An 18,845-nucleotide genomic window follows, 5' to 3' on the forward strand; every position below is an offset into this window, starting at 1 on the left:
CCATACAGTGAACAAACGTGAATAGAGGCCCGGTTCTACATGTATACAGACATCAACATCCCTTCCTACATCAACTGGTTCCGATGGATTTCTGGAGGACGCAACCGTTTTCTTTCCCTTCCATCTCTGTACACGAGCGTACACTCTGGAGTGATAATTGTAAAGAATCGGTAAATATATTATGAAACATTTAAATCCAAACCAAAATAGTGTCACCGCGTTCGAACCAGCTCAACAAATTCCCTTGTTTTCGAGTATTTAATAGTTACAATTGTGTTGATTATTGATGTAATAAAACAATTGCAGATATGGTTTACGTTGAAACTTGTTTTCTGTTTCATTATTTGTTCGAATGTTGAATGGAGCAAACGAAGGCGTGATAGTTTTAAAATTTTGTAGCTCTTTATTTTCGTTCTCCGGATCGAAAAAGTTACGTTATTCTACAATGTGACGTAGAGATGCACACGCGAAATACACGTTAAACTAATAGAGGATAGATAAAACCAACTACCGTTTCTTAAAGATAACGACCAAAAAAAGTCTGGATTCTTTAAAATGTTTTCTATTTTATTCTTATTTTCATAATTATGCACGATTAAGTGTACTTTAAGCATTAAAAAAGAACTTTCCTTCTCCTGTGTGCCTCTATTGCAGGTTTAATTTAAATAATTAAAATCTGTGTTCCGGGTTTTTATGAAAAGTGCTTAACTTTTGTCTTTGTTTCTGAAAACGATTAGAATTTATGCACTTAAAAAATAAATATGGTCGAATTTGTAATGACTAATAAAGGGGTAGGTCATTTCCGAAATTAAAATGTGTCCAGTCTCACACTCTCCCACCAGTCACACACACAAAGAAAAGGAAAATTCCTAAATAAAATCGTTACAAAACATAAATAAGAGAACGAGAAAATATCCCACCCGTCCGCTCGTGCCCTAACCGTGCGTAGTATCATCATCGACAAAGTCCCGCGCCACCTCCTTTGTCACACAATCCACATGACTTACCTTGTTCCGGAACCGCACGCCATAGAACTTGTGCGCCTTCTCCATCAGCTCCGGCCGGAACGTGGTCGTAATGAACTGGGCCCGATCGCTCTGCTCGTGTATCATGTCCGCGACCGCACTGCGATGCTGCGCATCCAACGCTTGATCAATTTCATCGAACAGATAAAACGGTGCCGGATCACACTTCTGGATGGCGAAGATGAGCGCCAACGCTACCAACGATTTCTGCCCACCGGACAGTTGATTCATTTCACGCATCTCCGCATCGACCTGCGTAAACGACACTCGGATACCGATCCCGGTAAATTCGTCGGACGTTTCTACCTCACGCTCCATATCGTTACCCTCGGCATCGTTCGTAGTACGCAAGATCAGATGCCCATTGCCTTGCGGAACAAGCTTCTTAAATACCTCGGAAAAATTGGCCGCCACCTGACGGAAAGTGAACTGGATCGCTTCCACCTTACGAGCCTCCAGCAATTGCATTAGCTCGCAAATCTTATCCTTGCCCACGTCCAGCTCAGCCTTACGCTTGTACAGCTTCTCTTTCTGCTCGGAAAAACTTAAAAACTGATCCAGTGCCTTCTTGTTCACATGGTTATACTTCTTCAGATGCTGGTTCGCCTTTTCCAGCTCCTTAAACAATGACTTCAACGACATCTTCTGATAGCTTGCGTCCACATTCGGTAACGCACCCAGCCCGGCAATCTTTTCCGTACATTCGTCAATCTTCTGATGCAACATGTTTTCCTTGGTGGCCCACTTTTCCATCCGCTTACCGTCCTCTTCCAGCTTTTCCTGCGCTTCCTTCTCCTTCTGGATCCACGTTTCGAGCTCCTTCTGGAGTGTTTTCTGCAACTTGAGCGCCTCGCTTAGCTTCCGATCGACCTCCTCCGTGTCGGAGAGTACCTTCTTGATGCGCTTTTCCGTCGCGACCACCTCGTTCCGGCAGTTCGTCAGCTGACGTTTACGATCCTCGACGGAGATTTCCTGCAGCGCTTGTACCAGCTCGTCCTTGCGACGGAACAGATTGTTGGTGAGCAAATTCTCCAGCTTGTTCTTCGTCACCTCGAGGCTCATACGGGATGTGAATGCTTCTTTGTTTTCCTGATTTAACCGACGGATCTCATCGTTCAGCGAATCCACCTCGTGCTGATCCTGCACCGACAGCTGCGACATTAGTTCCTGATGCAGCTCATTCTCCAAACCCTCCTTCGTGCTGGTCATCGCCTCCAGATTCGCCTTACACTGGGCCAACGAACGTTCCTTCGGACTGCGGAACCGTTCAATGCGCGACAGCTCGTCCTTCATCAACCGTATGTCGGCCTGTATCTTCTCGAACGCATCCTTCGATTTGCCCTGCTTCGTTTCCGTCTTTTGCATCTCCGACACGATCGAGTTAATGTTCGCCTCGGTTTGCTTCAACTCGCTCCGAAAGTCGGCCAACTCTTTCTCGTGCTCCTGCAGCAGCTGACTGTACTCGGAGCGCTTCTTTTGCATCTCCAACCGGGAACGGGACGTGTTGAAGTACCCACCGGTAAGCGAACCCTTGGACGATACCTGATCACCCTCGAGCGTCACACAGTCGAGTCCGGTACTTTTGGCCAGCTCCGTAGCACGCTCCAAATTACGACAGATGAGCGTTTTGCCGAAAATATATCGCAACGCCTTATCGTACTGCTCTTCGTACTTTAGCTTCGATATCATCGGAATGGAGTCGGGGTCTTCGGGATAATCGTGGATCTTTACCTGGAGACGATTCAGTGGCATGAACGTCACCTCACCGGGCAGCTTTTGTTTGTTCATTTCCTTCAAAATTTGTGTACCGACACGGTCCGATTCGACGATATGATGAAACAAACGATTACCGGCCGTCACCTCGACGGCGGTGTAGATCGATTTGTCACAGTTAAAGTTCTCGATCACCGGACCGTAGTAGGCGTTGGCAATATCTGCAAACTCACGACCACGCTGCTGGAAGCTTTCCAACACTTTGCGCACCGAGTCACGCCCATTAAGGATCGGTTTACCGGCCATCGATCGAAGTGCTTGATCTGCACGGGCCAGTTCTTCCTTGTACCCCGACAACGTCTGTGTAACGGCCGTTTCCTTCTTCCAGATATCGTTGCGCAAACTCTGGTAGTGATCCTTTTTTTTCTTCAACTCGTAAAAGTTCTTATTATGTTCGTCGATCTGAACGCGCAGCTGCTCGAACGATTCCGTATGCTCCTGGATTTTCTTCTCCAGCTCGCTCTGCTTCGCAATGTCCTTCTTCAGATCATCCTGCAGCTTGTTCTGGTGCGATATCTTATCCTTAATCTGTTTGTTCAACGATTTCAGCTCACCCTGGATCCACTTATCACGCTCCTCCTTTGACGAGAACTGTGACCCACGGCCCTGCTTAGCGTACAGCTCTTTGCGCTTTTGTTCCTTCAAATTCAACTCCCGGGAACATTCTTCCTCCTTGCGACGCATCGCTTCGTACCGTGGGCGCACCTGTTCCAGCTCTTTCTCCTTCTCTGCGATCGTGATCTTCAGACGCTCGAGTTCCTGTTCGGCTCGTTCTTTTGATTTGTTATCGCCCTGTACCTCGTCCGAAAGGTCAGAAATCGTTAGATCAAGCTTGGTTTTCTCACGCAACAGTTGCTGATGTTCGGTCGCTAGCACAGACTTTTCGTCCTTCGCCGTAACTACATCCTTCTTGGCATCTTTTAACGATTTTTGCGCATTTTTAAGCCGTTCCTGTGCTTTTTGAATTTCCTGCGTTAGCAGCAGCTGCTTGTCGCCGGACGATTTGCGCTGCGTGTCCAGCTCTTCCAGCTGTTTGCGCGTTTCCTTCAGCTCCGTTTCATAGATGACGTACTCGAGCGTACGGCGCGCTTTGTCCCATTTCTGGTACTCGGACAGTTCCTCCTTTTCCTCCTCCAGCGTCTTCAGCCGATCCTCGATCGTGCGCAAATATTCGGAAATCTTTTCCAGCTTTCCTTCACTTTCGCGCAGCAAATTCATCGATTCTTCCTTACGCTCGTCGTACACGCGTGTTCCCGCCACCTCACGGAGCAATTTCAAACGATGCGAGTCGGGTGCCGTTGCCATCTGATTGATCTTACCCTGCTTCACGATGTAGTACGGGTTGGAGTTGGAAAAGCCGGCCGATTCGAGCAGATTGACCACTTCCGACCGCGGGACCACTTTCTTGTTGAGAAAGTATTGATCCTTCTTGGCGCCGATCACACGGCGAAGATAGATCTCCTCCTTATCGATCGGTACACGGTTGTCCGAGTTGTCGAAAATGATTTCCACGTAAGCGGACATGGCCCGGGGACCTGTTCCTTCGTGTAGCAAGGCTTGCCTCTGTTCCGGTCGAAGATGCGTAAACTCATCGCTGAGCACAAACTGAATCGCGTAGAAGAAATTGCTCTTGCCCGAACCATTGCGACCCACGACTACGTTGTGGCGTTTGTCGAAGGGCTCCACGACGGTTTGCTCCCGGTAGCTCTTGAAGCCCTGGATGATGACCTGGCGATGATGATGGCGAACGAAGAACAAATTGTTAGGATTTTATGTGAACTCCTAAGAGATAAAGACGAGCGTTTTACCTGTTTTATATGCATCGTTGATGGTGTAAACGAATTCCTTAATTAATGTGTCTTCTTCTTCTTCTTATCGCAAGCCACTGCTGGAGAGAGTTCTGAGGGCGATGCAGAACGAAATAGTTAAACGCAAGATTCCATAAAGTACGGCACTATGAAAACTACTTACAGAACACTCCGGAACTGATTGAGGTTCGTTTAAATTGGGCAAACTCGCCCAAAAGCCACGATGCTGTACACCTTCGTTTGATCTGCACACGCCAATCCGGCAGCAAGATGCCACCAGGTTTATGAGCTTCTTTTCTCTTCTATTTGCAACATTGCGATTGTTTTCCACTTTTCCACCGGTTGCGCTTGCAACTAGGCGAAGCCCAACCAAATTTAAACAAACTTTTCCAATAGAAAAATGACTTTTTCTTGCAGGACGCCACTGTATAAACAAACTTCTCCTCAGACGCGCTTGGTCGAGTTGATCGATTTGCTGCACCGCTACTTTTCGTCGACGAAGCAAAAATAACGTAAACAACCCTAACTGACAGCCGTCAGTTAGGGCCTGTCATAATAATGCGCGCGAAATCAAATGCTAACGTCGCTTTGTTTTGGACGAAAAGGTGGCGGAATTTGTGCAGTGTTTGGTGTTTCTAATTTTTAGGGAAATTAAAGAACAAAAATCGATATGATCAACTCCAGACAGAACTATCTGAATGCTAAGCGCTTCTCAGCGGATCTGGCGCTCGAGCACATCATACCGCACAACGTGTGTTTTTATTTGATTCCCCCGATCGTAGATCTGACGATCGATGAGTTCGAGAAGCTGGCACTGGAACGGTTGAAGATGCTGCGCCTGCTCGAGCAGGTTACGGCGAAAAACCCGAAAGTTTCATCAGAGGCATGGCGTGAAGCGGTCCTGCACGATGTTAACCACGAAGGGCTTCGTACGTACGCCAAGCTAGCCCGTGGCAACGTGAACGATGATGTCTGCAAAGCCGCACGTCGAAGGGATTATTTGTCACATTTTATCCTGCGCTTTGCCTACTGTCGGTCGGAGGAGTTACGCCGGTGGTTCGTTGCTCGGGAGATGGAACTGTTCAGGCTAAAGTTTGGTGGTTTATCGACGCGGGACGTAAAGGATTTCCTTGAGGTGTACGAGCTAGAGTACAAACCACTGGCGGACGAAGAGAAGTTGGACATTTCGGAACATCTGTGTGCAAGCACGATGAACATTACCCGGCTGAAGGTAGAAACGCAAGACTTTTATGCGGTTCATTTCACCGAAGTGTTAAACCTGGTGCGCGATAGAAAATGCTTCCTCAAGGGTGGCACAGCGTACATTACACCGGAACACTTTGCACACGTGATCGGTAAGAAGCACCAGCAGCTCATTGAGGACGGTCTGAAGGGACATTTGCGTTTGCTGCCCACGTTGGAAGTCGACGAAAGGTTCTCGATGCTGCTCAAATCGATCCACACCTCGTACACGGGCAAGAACTATACGGTCGCCAAAATGGGTTCCGTTCCGATTGAAAGTCTCGATCAGCTGTCGAAGAAATCGTTCGCCCTCTGTATGCGCAACGTGCACGATACGCTACGAGCAACGCACCATCTCAAGCACGTAGGACGGATGCAGTACACACTGTTCCTGAAAGCGATCGGCGTTACGATGGAAGACGCGCTACGCTTCTGGCGCGAGGAACTTACCCGTGGCAAGGTACCGATTGAAAAGTTCGAGAAAGAGTATGCGTACGCGATCCGGCACAATTACGGCAAGGAAGGATCACGCATCAATTATTCTCCGTTTTCCTGCATGAAGGTGATCACGACCCCAATCGGTCCGGGTGAAACGCATGGCTGTCCGTTTAGAAATTTGGACCCGAGCACGCTGAAGATGAAACTTACCGGATACGGTTTAAGTACGCTCGATGCGGATGAGGTAACGGGATATGCGGCCAAGGGACATTACCAGATCGCGTGCGGGAAGTACTTTGAAGTGATCCACGAAACAAAGCTAGAAGAGGGCATCCATCATCCGAACCAGTACTTTGAGCTTAGCCAGCTAACGATGGAAGGTAAGGAACGGCCTAGGCAAAGCAATGTTACGAATCAATCGGCTCGCCGCAATTACGGTCAGCAGCAGCAAAACAGTCAACCGTCGCAGGACAGTTACGTGGCCGATTCAAGCACACTGAACGGTGCCGAGGATATGGAACTGTGGGAAATTATGGAAACGAAGGATAAAGAGGCGGACGGTACGTTGTTGAGTGAAAAATCGGCACCGGCGTACGAGAAGAAGCAACTGACGCCGACAAGAAGCAAATCATCGCAGGAATGGGAAGATGACGATTTCGATATGCTGGAGTTTAACGAGTAATGTTAAGCGGGTGTATTTATATGTTTTTTAGCTTAATAACGTTCGTTGTGCTGGTTTTGCCTAGACAATGATCAAATATAGTTAAATAAAAGGATCATTTTAATAAGTAAAGTAAACAGTTTACCCTTCTTTTCAATGATCAAAAATTCACCCACTCCAACGACATACACGTGCAGGTCATACGTTTTGTTAGGGGGGTTTACATTTTTCCGGATAAGAAAGTTAAATACTTTGAATCTGCTGGTCACATATTTGCTTGAAATTTTTAAGAAAGATATGGCTATTAGTTGTCTAACTAATAAGTTTGGTTAGTTACTAACTAATAAGTTTGAGTTGAGAAATCAAAAAAATCTTCTATGTTTACAGTAGCATATCATGCATTAATTTCATGCACGCGCCGTAGCGTATCATGCACTGATTCGCCAGGCGGTCCTATATGGCCACGAGTCTTGGAACATCCGAGCGGAGGATGCAAACGCTCTTGGCGTGTTTGAGCGTCGCATCCTCCGGACCATCTTTGGCGGTGTGTTCGAGCATGGAGTTTGTAGAAGAAGAATGAACCACGAGCTTGCTGAGCTATACGGAGAACCGGACATCCTGACGGGTGCAAAGTCCGGCAGGATACGATGGCTGGGGCATGTTTTGAGGATGCCGGACTAATGCCCCGCCAAGAAGTTATTCGTCAGCGACCCCCAGTTCAGCACGAGGCGTCGGGGAGCACAGCGAGTTCGTTGGCTGGATCAGGTCAAGGGAGACCCGTCGGAGCTCGGGTGCCTACATGGATGGGAAGCTGCAGCCAGGGATCGAGTTTCCTGGAGATCTATTGTTGACCGGGCTATGTCACGACGACGTGCTCTTTAAAATAGCAGGCCAACATGATGATGATGATGATGATGATCATGCACCAAACATACTTTTTGTATGAAAATATGATTTTCCGTTTTGTAGATTCTATATTTTCGATTAAGTAAATAATAACCATCAATATAAATCTACGTACTTCTGTTACTTCTTTTTACAAAGTCACAAGATCAAATTAAACAGACAATGAAAATAGGCGAAGAAGTGTCTCAAAGCTTTGTTATAGTTCCAAACAATTCAAACGAAAGGCTTATTGCTCACTTTTGTGTAATTCAAGCAATTACACAGGCACACGTAAAGTGAAGACTGGCAAAAAATTTTCACCCGTATCCGCGAATGCCGATCATGCATTGAATATCTTCTAATACAAGCTCCCGTTACGAAAAAAGGCTATTCAGCTGCAAATTACAACGATTGGCCATCAAGGAATGGATTAGAAACTAATGAAGTCAGAAAAAAGGGAGAAAATATGCAAAAATTTAATATAATATGAGCGTTATGAGATATTTGAAGTCATATCCTAATTCTACTATATTTCACAAAAGCCACATATAATAAATAAAAGTTTGATTTAAACAAAATAAATAAGTTTCACAATACACAAAGATTGCTTAATTTCAAATAAAAACTTTGGTCAGCCAACAATTGCTCGTAGATGCAAGCAGATTATAGCGTTGAAATAAAAAAAAGATGAAGAATTTTTAAAATTTTCAACTAAATGCATGCAAATATGGCGAACAGAAAAAAAGCTTTGTAACACGACATAATACAAACATTTCTCGGGGCAGGTGGATAAGAAGAAAAAAGGGGTATAAGTTGAAAAATGGATTAAAAGTATGTTTTAAAAATATGCAAAAATCTTATTTTTTCTACATGATAAAACATGTTTTTGTTGGCATTCCAAACGTTTCAAGCTGAAGCTGATAGATAGATAGTTACATAGATAGAGATAGTAAAATTAAATGTTATTGGAAAAAAAACAAAACATACCCGTGTATTGTATCACGAACAATTTAAATGCCTGAAAGTATGCAATAAGAAGTGATCTTCGGGATACATGAGTTTTTTTTTATTCATTTTATAGAGGCTTTGACTGAATTTTAATGATCACAATATTTTTTCCATCTTACGCTACGCTATGAAGTCTACAAAATCATAGTTTAAATCTCAATTTAATCTAAAATAATTTAAATTAAAAAAAAACAGGAGGTTTAAAACTGGCATATGTTTTAAGGAAAAACGTAACAATATAGTTAAATTGTTCATTAGAAAATTTATATTTTTTCACCATTTTGAATAGCAATTATCTTTTTCTATTAACGCAAGTATTGAAATACTTCTCCACATTGCTTGCTAATTAAAAACCATTCCATTTTTTAGAGCAATCCTATTCGCAAGCCATTCTTCTTCGGGCAGTGAATTTGGGACGTGTTAACAATCGTCACAGTATTTAGCACACCCAGCATACCAACACACCGCCAAAGCCATCTACAAGTTCGTCGCCAGACATTTTACAATCCTACCAAGGGAGTGAAGGTCAACAACTCCGCACCGCCGAACGCCGAGCGCAACAGATCCAAACGCGCCAGTACATACCACCATCGATGATGACGCAATGCTAGTTCGGCTGAGAGCAGCTGCAAACAGCACCAGCATAAGCATAACGATTCCATCATGAAGACTGAAATAAAATTCCCACTAACGGCCATGAATTGTTTTTTAGCAAAATAATTGTAATGTTCGTTTTATTTGTAAATATCTTCGAAAATAAGGTAATGCACGAAATCAAAACGAGCTTACAAATAAATATATGTTCAATGACCCTTGCTGCTGATGCTTCCCCATACCTTGGTTTGGTTTTGTTACCTCTCGAAGCAAACAGAATTGGGTTGCACGTGATTGCATCGTTTTGTATCTTTTCGTATATTTTAGCATACGGTGCCCTTCCCATACTACGCCGCACACGCTGGCACATAACTGACTTTTTTTAGGGTGTCGTTACGACAATATAGCTTTTTTTTTTTACTATATATATATACACACAACATTGCACGCACATTTAAATATACAAACAAACTAAAAAGAAAACTTGTTTCTGGCTGAGAATCAATGAGAACGAAGAACATGCATTCAGTGTGGGCCTTCAACCTGTTCTCTAAAACCCTTAACGGTGGACAATTTTTGTTCACATTTTGTTAACATACGTACACAGTGTGCGTACACACAATTGCTTCTGGAAATGGTTCCAGTTCCTTTATGGCATGTATGAACTATTTCTAGCTTTTTTTTTTGCTGACTATTCAAGCGGGCGTGTAAGAAAGATGGGTAAAAAAAAGCATACAAAGAAGCATAAAGAAAATGTAACACTGGCTAAACGTTTGCGGGACATGGAGCTTTGGAAAACATTAAACTGGGAAAGCGAAGAAAGCGGGAAACAACAAAAAAAAAAAACAGCTAAATAAAACCTTCTATTACAATAAACGAGAGTAAAGCTTACAAACTATCCCATATGACACTAGAGCATTGCGGACGCACACGGATGAATTCGAATCTCGAACGCGTAACACACCGTGTCCAGGAAAAGCTCAATCCAACGACTAGAAGCACTTGTTTTTGTTTTGTTTTGAATCGAATCCTACCATTAAAATAAATCCTTAGAAAATCTGACTTGTTACTACTGCTTACAACAACCTATAACGCTATACCTCCCCTAAACCGAACACGTTTGTCCCTTTTCGTTTTTGCTGTGTGTGTGTGTACAGATACTTATCTCGCTTAAAGAGCGCAATAATTGGTTAACACTAGATTTATCCACCGTTTTTGTTTTGTTGTTGTTACCCTTCCCTCTTTCCGTCGCATTTGCACATTTCCCTCCCACGTGGGAGTTTATCAATTTCTCTAATACGATAAGGCATTTCTGTGTTTCACAATGGCAATAAGCTTTGTTCGTGTGTGTGTGTGTGTGTTTTTTTTTTCTTTTTTCGGGTAGTTTTGCATCGCTACCACTATTGCTGCTAAATTGCGACGTCCTGCGCACGTTTCTTTAGGATACTACATACCCTCCTTAAAAGGACAAAACCCCTATAGTAAAGCGGGAAGGCTACAATAGTTTCTACTGCGTGAACCATCTCAGAACTTGCCCACCAGCGTGATCGTACAGCCATTATTATGATGCTCGATCACTTGCTGCTTCAGCTGGAATATGTGCTGCTTCAGATTGCACACCACACCGCTCAGCTCGGAATTTTGAGCCTTCAGTTCCTTTACCCGGTCCTCAAGCTTCGAGATGCGTTCCAGCTTCCGCCGGCGACACTTGGAGGCGGCCACCCGGTTTCGCAATCGCTTCCGTTCCAGCTTGATACGTTCTTGCGATTCCATATCGATCGGACTGACCGGGGGCGATTGATTGCTCGAGGCGGCTTGTGGTTCCTCCTTCACAACTCCCGGGTAATCTGTGTGGATGGATAGAAAAAACAAAACAGCGGTCGTTAGATGATTGAATCGATTTCAATCAATAGTACTACTTACCCAAATTTGTATAGGTAATTTCTCCACCGCTCATACCATTATTGTGGCCGGAAGCTAGAACCGTACTGGTTAGATTGTTTGCGGTCGTACCCACTACCGGTACCACCGTCGTCGGTGCGACCGTTGCCGGTGGACATAGCCGTTCCGCCGCTGGTGCCGGACCACCAATGTTCGCACTGGGACCGTTATTGTTATTGCTCGTACTGCTGTTGTTATTGTTGTTCGGGTTGAGCTTGCTGGTAGTGTCCTTCTTGTGGATGGAAAGCAGCGCATCCTCGAACCCTTTCGCAAACTGTTGCTGCTCGGACGTGGCCGACGGTGGGAAGATGATAGCGCTCGGTGTCGGTGTCGGTAGCGTCGCGTTCGTGCTGATGATTTTCTCCAGCTCAGGCGACACCAGCTTCAGCATCTGCATGTCCGGTGAAGGGAGTACCGAGGGCATGGTAACCGATGCATTGTAGCGCGTTTTCCGTGCCTTGCCGGGGGCTAGATTAAGCTCCAGCGTGGCGGGCCTCTTCAACCCATTCCCATTGCCCGTCGTCACACCGTTCGTAGTGGACGGTACAAACTGGGCGTTATTGTCCTCGTAGAACGATTCCATCGTGTTGTTGTTGGTGTGTTTGCTGTTCAGCACGTTGTTCCGCATCTTGCTGGTTTGGGTTTTTTATGACACGAGTTTCAATTAGATGACCGAGCCGTAACACTGGCTAGTTACACGTATCCAGATGGAAGCCACAGGGGAATTAAAACTTTAATATTTACGCTTGTTGTTTAGGCACAGGAACGCGAAATGTCAAATTGCGTACGATAAACAACAACCTTCGCCTTTTCTTTGCCTATCCAAGAATGCACTGACACTTGTTCGTTTCTATACACTCATACACAGACACATTCTCTCGCTGCAATCTTTACGTTTCGGTGGTGCATAAAGAAATCACGTTTTGAAGGTTAACGAGTGGCCCGTCCGCGGACCATTTGCAGTTCCGAAGCCTATAGTGTTGATATATTATCTATTACGGCCTCCAGCAACTTCCCCCGACAATCGGGAACTATCACAATAAACACGGGAAAGAGGAAATGACAGGCAATTTGAAGCACTGCGCTAGTTCACTCACACACATGCATGCACGTAACATAAAGATACACACTGCGAACTGCTGATTATCTTTGCGTTTCTTTCGCTTTGCTTGTTCCGCTAAGGTCACTTGGATCTGTTATTTGTTTTCTTGACGATTTTAATCCACTTCCGTCTGGAAAATGTGTGCCGTATTGTAATTAAGCATCGACGTTTTTATCGACTGTGTCGTTCTTTGCTTTGTCGCACTCTCAACACACACTCGGCGAGCTCGAAACACACACTCACACACACTTCGAAAGACCGCGCAATAATAATGGAAACTGTCCCACTCAGCAGCAAGCGCGGCACAACAAAGTACGACGGCCCATAAGAAAAGTGTGCGCGGCGGAAAGACGCACACAAACAAACACGTGCCCGAATAAACACACACTGCTGCGACAAATGGGGTGGGGGAGGGGGGGGTATAATTTCGCAATGCAAGGCGGCCTACGCCTAATTTATTCTACGTGTTTTTAACTGCTTTCGGTATTCGGAAAGGGTGGTGTCACATTTGCTCTTAGCTTTTCACACCTTTTCTTGTGTTAATTTTCCAACCCGTACCGTTCACTGGGAGACACGGGACTGATATTTCATCTATCACACAACCATAACAAAACACACATTGAACCGCGCGTTCTGGAAAATGTTTCTCGTCGGTCTGGTGATGGAAAAAACGATCGCTGCTGTTGAAAAAACACACGGAGCACGAGCAGCAGAAGCACCAACAACACACGCGCACGTCCGGCTCGAAAGTAGATAAACGAATGAATGGGGAATGGGAAAAAAGCGAAGCCGACTTGAAAACCCGACGTTGTGTGCGGGTAGTAGTAGTGCGCCCGTGGAACATATGATTCATGGTGCTAAAAATAGCACGCGAGACGTCATCGGCAAACGCTACGATTGGCTGCTACACCCGTGCATGCTTCTCGTGTGCTTTGATCGTGTGTGCGGTTGTGCTTTTGCGCGTGTATTGCGTTCGATTTTTGCCTGTTTTTCACCCATTTCCACCCGCCCACCTATCCGATACCGATGCCGATTTTTGGGGAGTCTCTTGTGGAGCGCTGTTCGCCCGCGGAATGTTTAAAAAGACACGGCTTGAAATTGCGGTACCGCGCACCCCAAAACCCGTCGAACGGGTGCTGCGTTTTGAGGATGCGAAGCGATGCGTATGCAAGAGTTTGAAAGCTGTTAAATCGTACCCCACACCAGTGCTGACGATGGGGGCTACAGTGGTGTACGAATTTTGGCACGATGGAAGCTTCGAGATGGAAGGTGGATTTTTGTTTGTAGATAAATAAGGGAGACTGAAATAAAAATAATAATATAATATTCACTAAGTACATCGATTTAATCCCACCTAGAAAGGATCATGTCCGATCCTCACCACCAGGCCTATTTTTGCGATAGAAAATAAATAAAAATAATGATCTAAAGTATTATACATTACTGAGGCGTTATAGTTCATAAAACTCATACCTAAATAATATGTAGAAGGGTTCAGGCGGTAAAGTGAGTATTTAATTTTATCCAGCCACATGATGATCATGTGGATCCAACTGAGCATGTGTTTGAAAAATAGAAGAATAATTTAATAAAATAACGTAGACGAATGGATGAAAAACCAGTAATAGATTGTTCGTCATAATTACGCGAAAAACTGAGAAGACTTGCTGTTCTAAGATCTCTAGCGTCCAACAGATGGTGCTGTCAAAGGACTTAAGGAGTTATTTATCACACTTTCTTTAACAACCATCGATTCGTTATACTTGATAAATATACAGTATTACCATCTGTATGTGCAAGCATTCATATCAAAGTTTAAGTTCCTTATGTATTCAAAAATGATTCAATTGTTTCAGCAGTACACAATACTACTTTTGATTGACTGGTTTTTGAAAGTTTAGGTTTTAAAATTCTTCTTGCTGAGCTCACCAGTGGTAAGGTGCATTAAAAATTATGGAGATGGAAATGTCTGCCCTCCATATAGCATATTACTCGGAAGGATTGTGAAGCTATATCGTGAGGCCGTAATTACGAAAAAAAATCTTCTATCTAAGTCATGCCGACCATCAATCCTTTTTTAAGGTGATCTTGTGTGTCACCAGTTTGATAAACTAACTAACAATAAAATCAATTTTAAAACTGAGCTTTTCTCATATCTTAACACACGTTACGACGTGTCGCTAAATGCTGTAACGTACTGTGAGGAATAAAATTTGCGCCTTCGCTTGCCGGCGGTGGGTGTATCGTACGAAGGTGGTCGCTAATGTTTACCTACCACTCCCCACGCACAACCCTCACAACTCCATTACCATCTGTCACACCTAAAGCTTTTATTTAGCACATATACTTTCAGCCCCATAGAATCCGGTTCCGGACCGCACACCGAAATGGAAAGAATCCTTTTTTTTCGAAGCTAAGTGCGTAAGTACGTACGTGGTGGGAGACGTTGAAGGTGACAAAAGGCAGAATGGATGATAGGAATAATAACAATAATAATATTAATTATAAGTGCGACAGGCAACGGAGCATTTTTTTCTGCACATTTTGCACCCTTTTTTGGCAGACAAAAAGCGAGCTGGGGAGCGGGAGGTTTTTGACCTTTGTGTCGTATTTTGGGCTCAATTGATTTGCAACTCGCAGTGCAGCAAAAGCCGTACGGTTGTACCGATTTATGTGAAAATATTTATATAAATTTCATAAACCATAAATTCCGTAAAAGCAGTCGGAATACATACAAAACGATTATTTAAATATTCAAAAAATATATTTTTTTTCTATCTCAAAACACGGTTTGGCCGGCCCCCGTATTGCTAATAGCAACAAACATGATTCGTTAACATTTGCTTGTATTTAGATAGTGATAGCAGTTTCCCATTTGTTGTTAAACGCTTTTTTTTTAAACGGTCAGCAACACACTCTTATCGCCAACTGCCTAGCGCCACATGGTCGTGGTCTCGGATGACCGGATAACGGCCGAATTCCAGCCAACGTCAACGACGGAGAACGTGCAGCAAAGAACGAACCGCAAGCGCGTCTCCGCCAGTCTAAGCGCCAAGGACAAGCACGGTCGTGTTCTACTTCTTGCAGTTCGACTGCGGTACAATATTATTCTTCTCTTCGGTCGAAAACGACAAAAAACAGGTTGCCGGGACTCGAATGTGCCTGTCTGCCTGCCTGAGAACGAGATGCAAGGGAATGTGCATTTTAACTGCAGTGTCGCAGCGAAAGAGAGAATGCACTTAAGGATGAGGGTGGTACGGAACGCTACCCCGATGAGGGGGAGGGGGGGTACCGATAAGCAGAAACACGTTGCAACACGAGCCCTGGGCGAGATCTTTTCTCCCAGAAAACAACACGCTAACGAGCCACGTTCTGACATCATAGTTCTACCCTCCTTCGGCCAACCAGAATATTTTTGTTGCTATTTCTATCCTGCTTCACTATATGCTTCGCTATGCTCGCTGTAGTAGGCTGGGATTTTTTATTTATCTGCTCTTTGAGAGTTTCAGATGTGTGAGCGAGCGAAGAGAAGGAAGGAGAGCGAGAGACAAAAGCACACCAACAACTTGTTGTGTGTTTCCTTTGCCCTACTCGGGGAGCGTCTTTTGCGGTGGATTTTCAAGAAGCAGCATGTCCAAGGAAGTGAATACAGGTCGAACAGTGCCAGTGCGTGATGACTCATCGGACAATTATTTCCACCACGGCGGGCTTACCATGGCCATCCCTCCTTGCCCTTGGTTGTTTGCGTCCACGATCGTGGCTTTGGTCGTCTTCGGTTGGGGATTTTTTTGCTTGTTTCTCGATTGCTTCTTTTTGAGGTCCTTCTTTCGCGTGCTTGTTCGTGCAGGATTGCGTACAGTGATGGACGGTTTTTGAACGCTTGATCACGCGGGAGAAGCAAATTTTGTTGTTTTTTTGTATTTGAAATTTTATTACTTTTTTGGGATGTTTGTAAAAATGGTAAAACATATAATTGGCTTAAGTTGTTTAAGTAACTTTATGAAACTCTGGAGGCTCATCCCTTTTTTAATAATAGTGGACACTTGACCCTTAAATGGGGTGATTGGTTAATACAATCATTTATATTTAAAAAAATTCGAATAATAAGCGAATAAGAATCGATTTCATGATTCATATGATGGTACAAACATGTTTTCAAAATATTTAACAAAAATTTACAAAAATGCTAAGTATATTTGTTGAAAATTTACTTCACTATCTAATTTTTAGCTGATTTACAATAGCTGTTGATTTTATTTTATTGGATGCCTCTGTGTACTTGACCTAAAATGATTGATACCAGTAGAGCTCAACGAAATAATTGTTTTTATGGAAATAATTCATAGAAACCAATCACCCTTCCTTCAACACTGCCATCACCAAATATTTTTAATATTTTAAATATAATTAATTTTCTAACCGAGTATGCCCGGGATAAAGCAAAGAATAAGGAGGAAATGCCTTATCAAGATGATTATAAAATTTACTCAACACAAGCGGTGTTGACAATACGGCACTGGACCGTCATTATTAATTATAAATAAATAAATAAAAAAAATAATTAATTTTCAATTATAGTATCAGAGTGAGTGTTGTCCTTGCATCGCAATATGAACTAAAATATAAACATGAAATTGGCAATCTTCTGTGGCTCCTTAAGTGTTGACGAAAATAGTCACTTACAGTAAATTAATTTGAACTAATTTTCTTGACTTATATATACTCAATCGTTTGATAAGCTGTATTTTAAATAATAATTCAAAAAACTAAAAGATTTCATTGTCTCAAAACCATCACAGAAAAATCAAATCAAAATCCTTCCCAACTACCCAACACACACGTTTCACTCGCCTTGCACACGTTTTGGCGGGAAAACGTAAGGCATTTCCTTGGCGGGAGCATTTTTTACGCCCCACAAACCTAGCATCACTTGTTTTCATCTGTTTTCAATTTGGCTCGAGCTCGTAACGGCTGCCGTTCAGAGAATCATGAATGAGTCGTGCCCGTGTGCGGACATCGCGCAGAAGCATGCGTGCGCACCGCTTGGGAAATTCCCACCGAATTGGACCAGGTGGGAGATCGTATACATGCCAGGTTGCGAGTTTAGTGAATGGTCAGCCAAGATAATGCGCAACATGGTTAGCGTAGAAAGGGGTGGGGGGGGAGGGGGGGGGTGGCCACCGCTCGTTTACGCTAATGCTGCGCACGAAACCGGATAAGCTGTGCGTACGACGTCATCGTTGCAAGTGTTTACTGCCGTCACCGGAACAGATAGCGTGCGAGCACGCCGGTTATTAGGTGGAGGCGATCGGAGGGAAAGGTGTGAAAGTTTATTTTTTAATTTATGTTTTAAAATAAATAATTGGTGCAAGTAATCTGGTGCTATCACCAAAAACAGAATGAGAAGAAATTTGTTGCTCAATATACTATAAAATAAAAAAAGGAAATATTGTAGTGTGAAGTAAATTTTTATATAACAGGGCTTGGCCTAAATGAACTGTTTTAATCAGTTCACTGTGTTCTTTATTTATGATGTGTTTGATATGATTTATATAAATTCTAAACTCATTATTTGTACCACCACGGACCTGACCGGGCGCAAAAGAGGAAGCGGTGCCGGTCTTCACATGGTAGAACAATGTATCAAATCACGTCCGCATCCTTGCACTTCTCCGTCATTATAGTATATGTCTGACAATAGTTAAGCCAACAAAAAGAAGGTTTGAGGTAACATTGAAACAAAAAAAAAAAAAAAACTCATGATATTCAGATCAGAAGATAATAATTGACTAATTTTGTAAAATATTCCACAACACTTTATCTTCTGTATCTTCCCAATGGTTTTATCTCTTCTATTTGTTTCTGGTATATCTTTTTTATTTATTTATTTACATTTCATTATTACGGTCCAGTGCCGTATTGTCAACACCGTTGTGTTGAGTAGATTTTTACATATTGATAAGGCATTTCCTCCTTATTCTTTGCCTTATCCCGGGCGTACTCGGTATCTGGTATATCTTTATTATTTATATTTTCTCTTCTTAAGTTTGGACATCTTAGCTTTTGAGTAAGGCACATTCTTAACAAAGGATATGACTTTAGTTGGCTATACATAGAAAAGATCGGCTGAAAAAACTCTGCTCTCTTGCAACCTGTAATCTGAAATCTGGTTCAGAAATAAATTCTAGCTGTCTAACTGACTGACTGACTGACTCACCTGTTAAAGCTAAAGAAGACAGAAAAATAAATCCAAAACCTTACTAGGTACCATGGCCAACGAAGAACGGGAACATTAGCACAATTATTCTTTATGAGAGCGAAAAAAGGAGATAAATGAGGATCTAGTTGCCAAGGTGGTAGCGGCGCTG

General features: G+C 43.5%; 5 protein-coding genes across 9 annotated transcripts in view; 3 read left to right on the forward strand and 2 right to left on the reverse strand.

Moving 5' to 3' along the window:
• The window catches only part of LOC126561839 (tyrosine-protein kinase Drl), a 483,362-nt gene extending 476,683 nt beyond the window's left edge, over positions 1–6,679 (forward strand). Inside the window, exon 13 of the mRNA XM_050218172.1 lies at positions 6,589–6,679. The gene's annotated coding sequence lies outside the window, so the exon portion shown is untranslated. The remainder of the gene's footprint in view (positions 1–6,588) is intronic.
• LOC126562612 (transcription factor Jra) overlaps positions 1–12,009 on the reverse strand; it is an 80,046-nt gene extending 68,037 nt beyond the window's left edge. The window contains exons 1-2 of one of the 2 annotated variants that reach the window (XM_050219163.1): positions 11,358–12,009; positions 10,955–11,281 (exon numbers count right to left, since the gene is read on the reverse strand). In XM_050219163.1, coding sequence (XP_050075120.1) covers positions 10,959–11,281; positions 11,358–12,003 — 969 coding nt within the window. In that variant the 5' untranslated portion in view covers positions 12,004–12,009 and the 3' untranslated portion in view covers positions 10,955–10,958. Of the gene's footprint in view, positions 1–10,952; positions 11,282–11,357 lie in introns of those variants that run through there. The other variant, XM_050219162.1, reaches the window with a different exon arrangement.
• Positions 1–18,845, forward strand: part of LOC126563399 (ribonuclease kappa) — a 443,719-nt gene that overhangs the window by 960 nt on the left and 423,914 nt on the right. The gene's annotated exons all lie outside the window — the stretch shown is intronic.
• LOC126561440 (structural maintenance of chromosomes protein 3) lies at positions 936–4,640 on the reverse strand. The gene is made up of 2 exons (XM_050217585.1): positions 4,607–4,640; positions 936–4,526 (listed from the first exon to the last, which is right to left on the reverse strand). Exons 1-2 carry the CDS (start codon positions 4,619–4,621, stop codon positions 936–938), a joined length of 3,606 nt encoding a protein of 1,201 aa, XP_050073542.1. The 5' UTR covers positions 4,622–4,640.
• Positions 5,277–6,968, forward strand: LOC126561950 (DNA primase large subunit). Its single transcript, XM_050218339.1, has one exon. The coding sequence runs from the start codon at positions 5,277–5,279 to the stop codon at positions 6,966–6,968; it is 1,692 nt and encodes a 563-aa protein (XP_050074296.1).

This window comes from Anopheles maculipalpis, chromosome 3RL (genome assembly GCF_943734695.1).
Source record: "Anopheles maculipalpis chromosome 3RL, idAnoMacuDA_375_x, whole genome shotgun sequence".
NCBI classification, from domain to species: domain Eukaryota; kingdom Metazoa; phylum Arthropoda; class Insecta; order Diptera; family Culicidae; genus Anopheles; species Anopheles maculipalpis.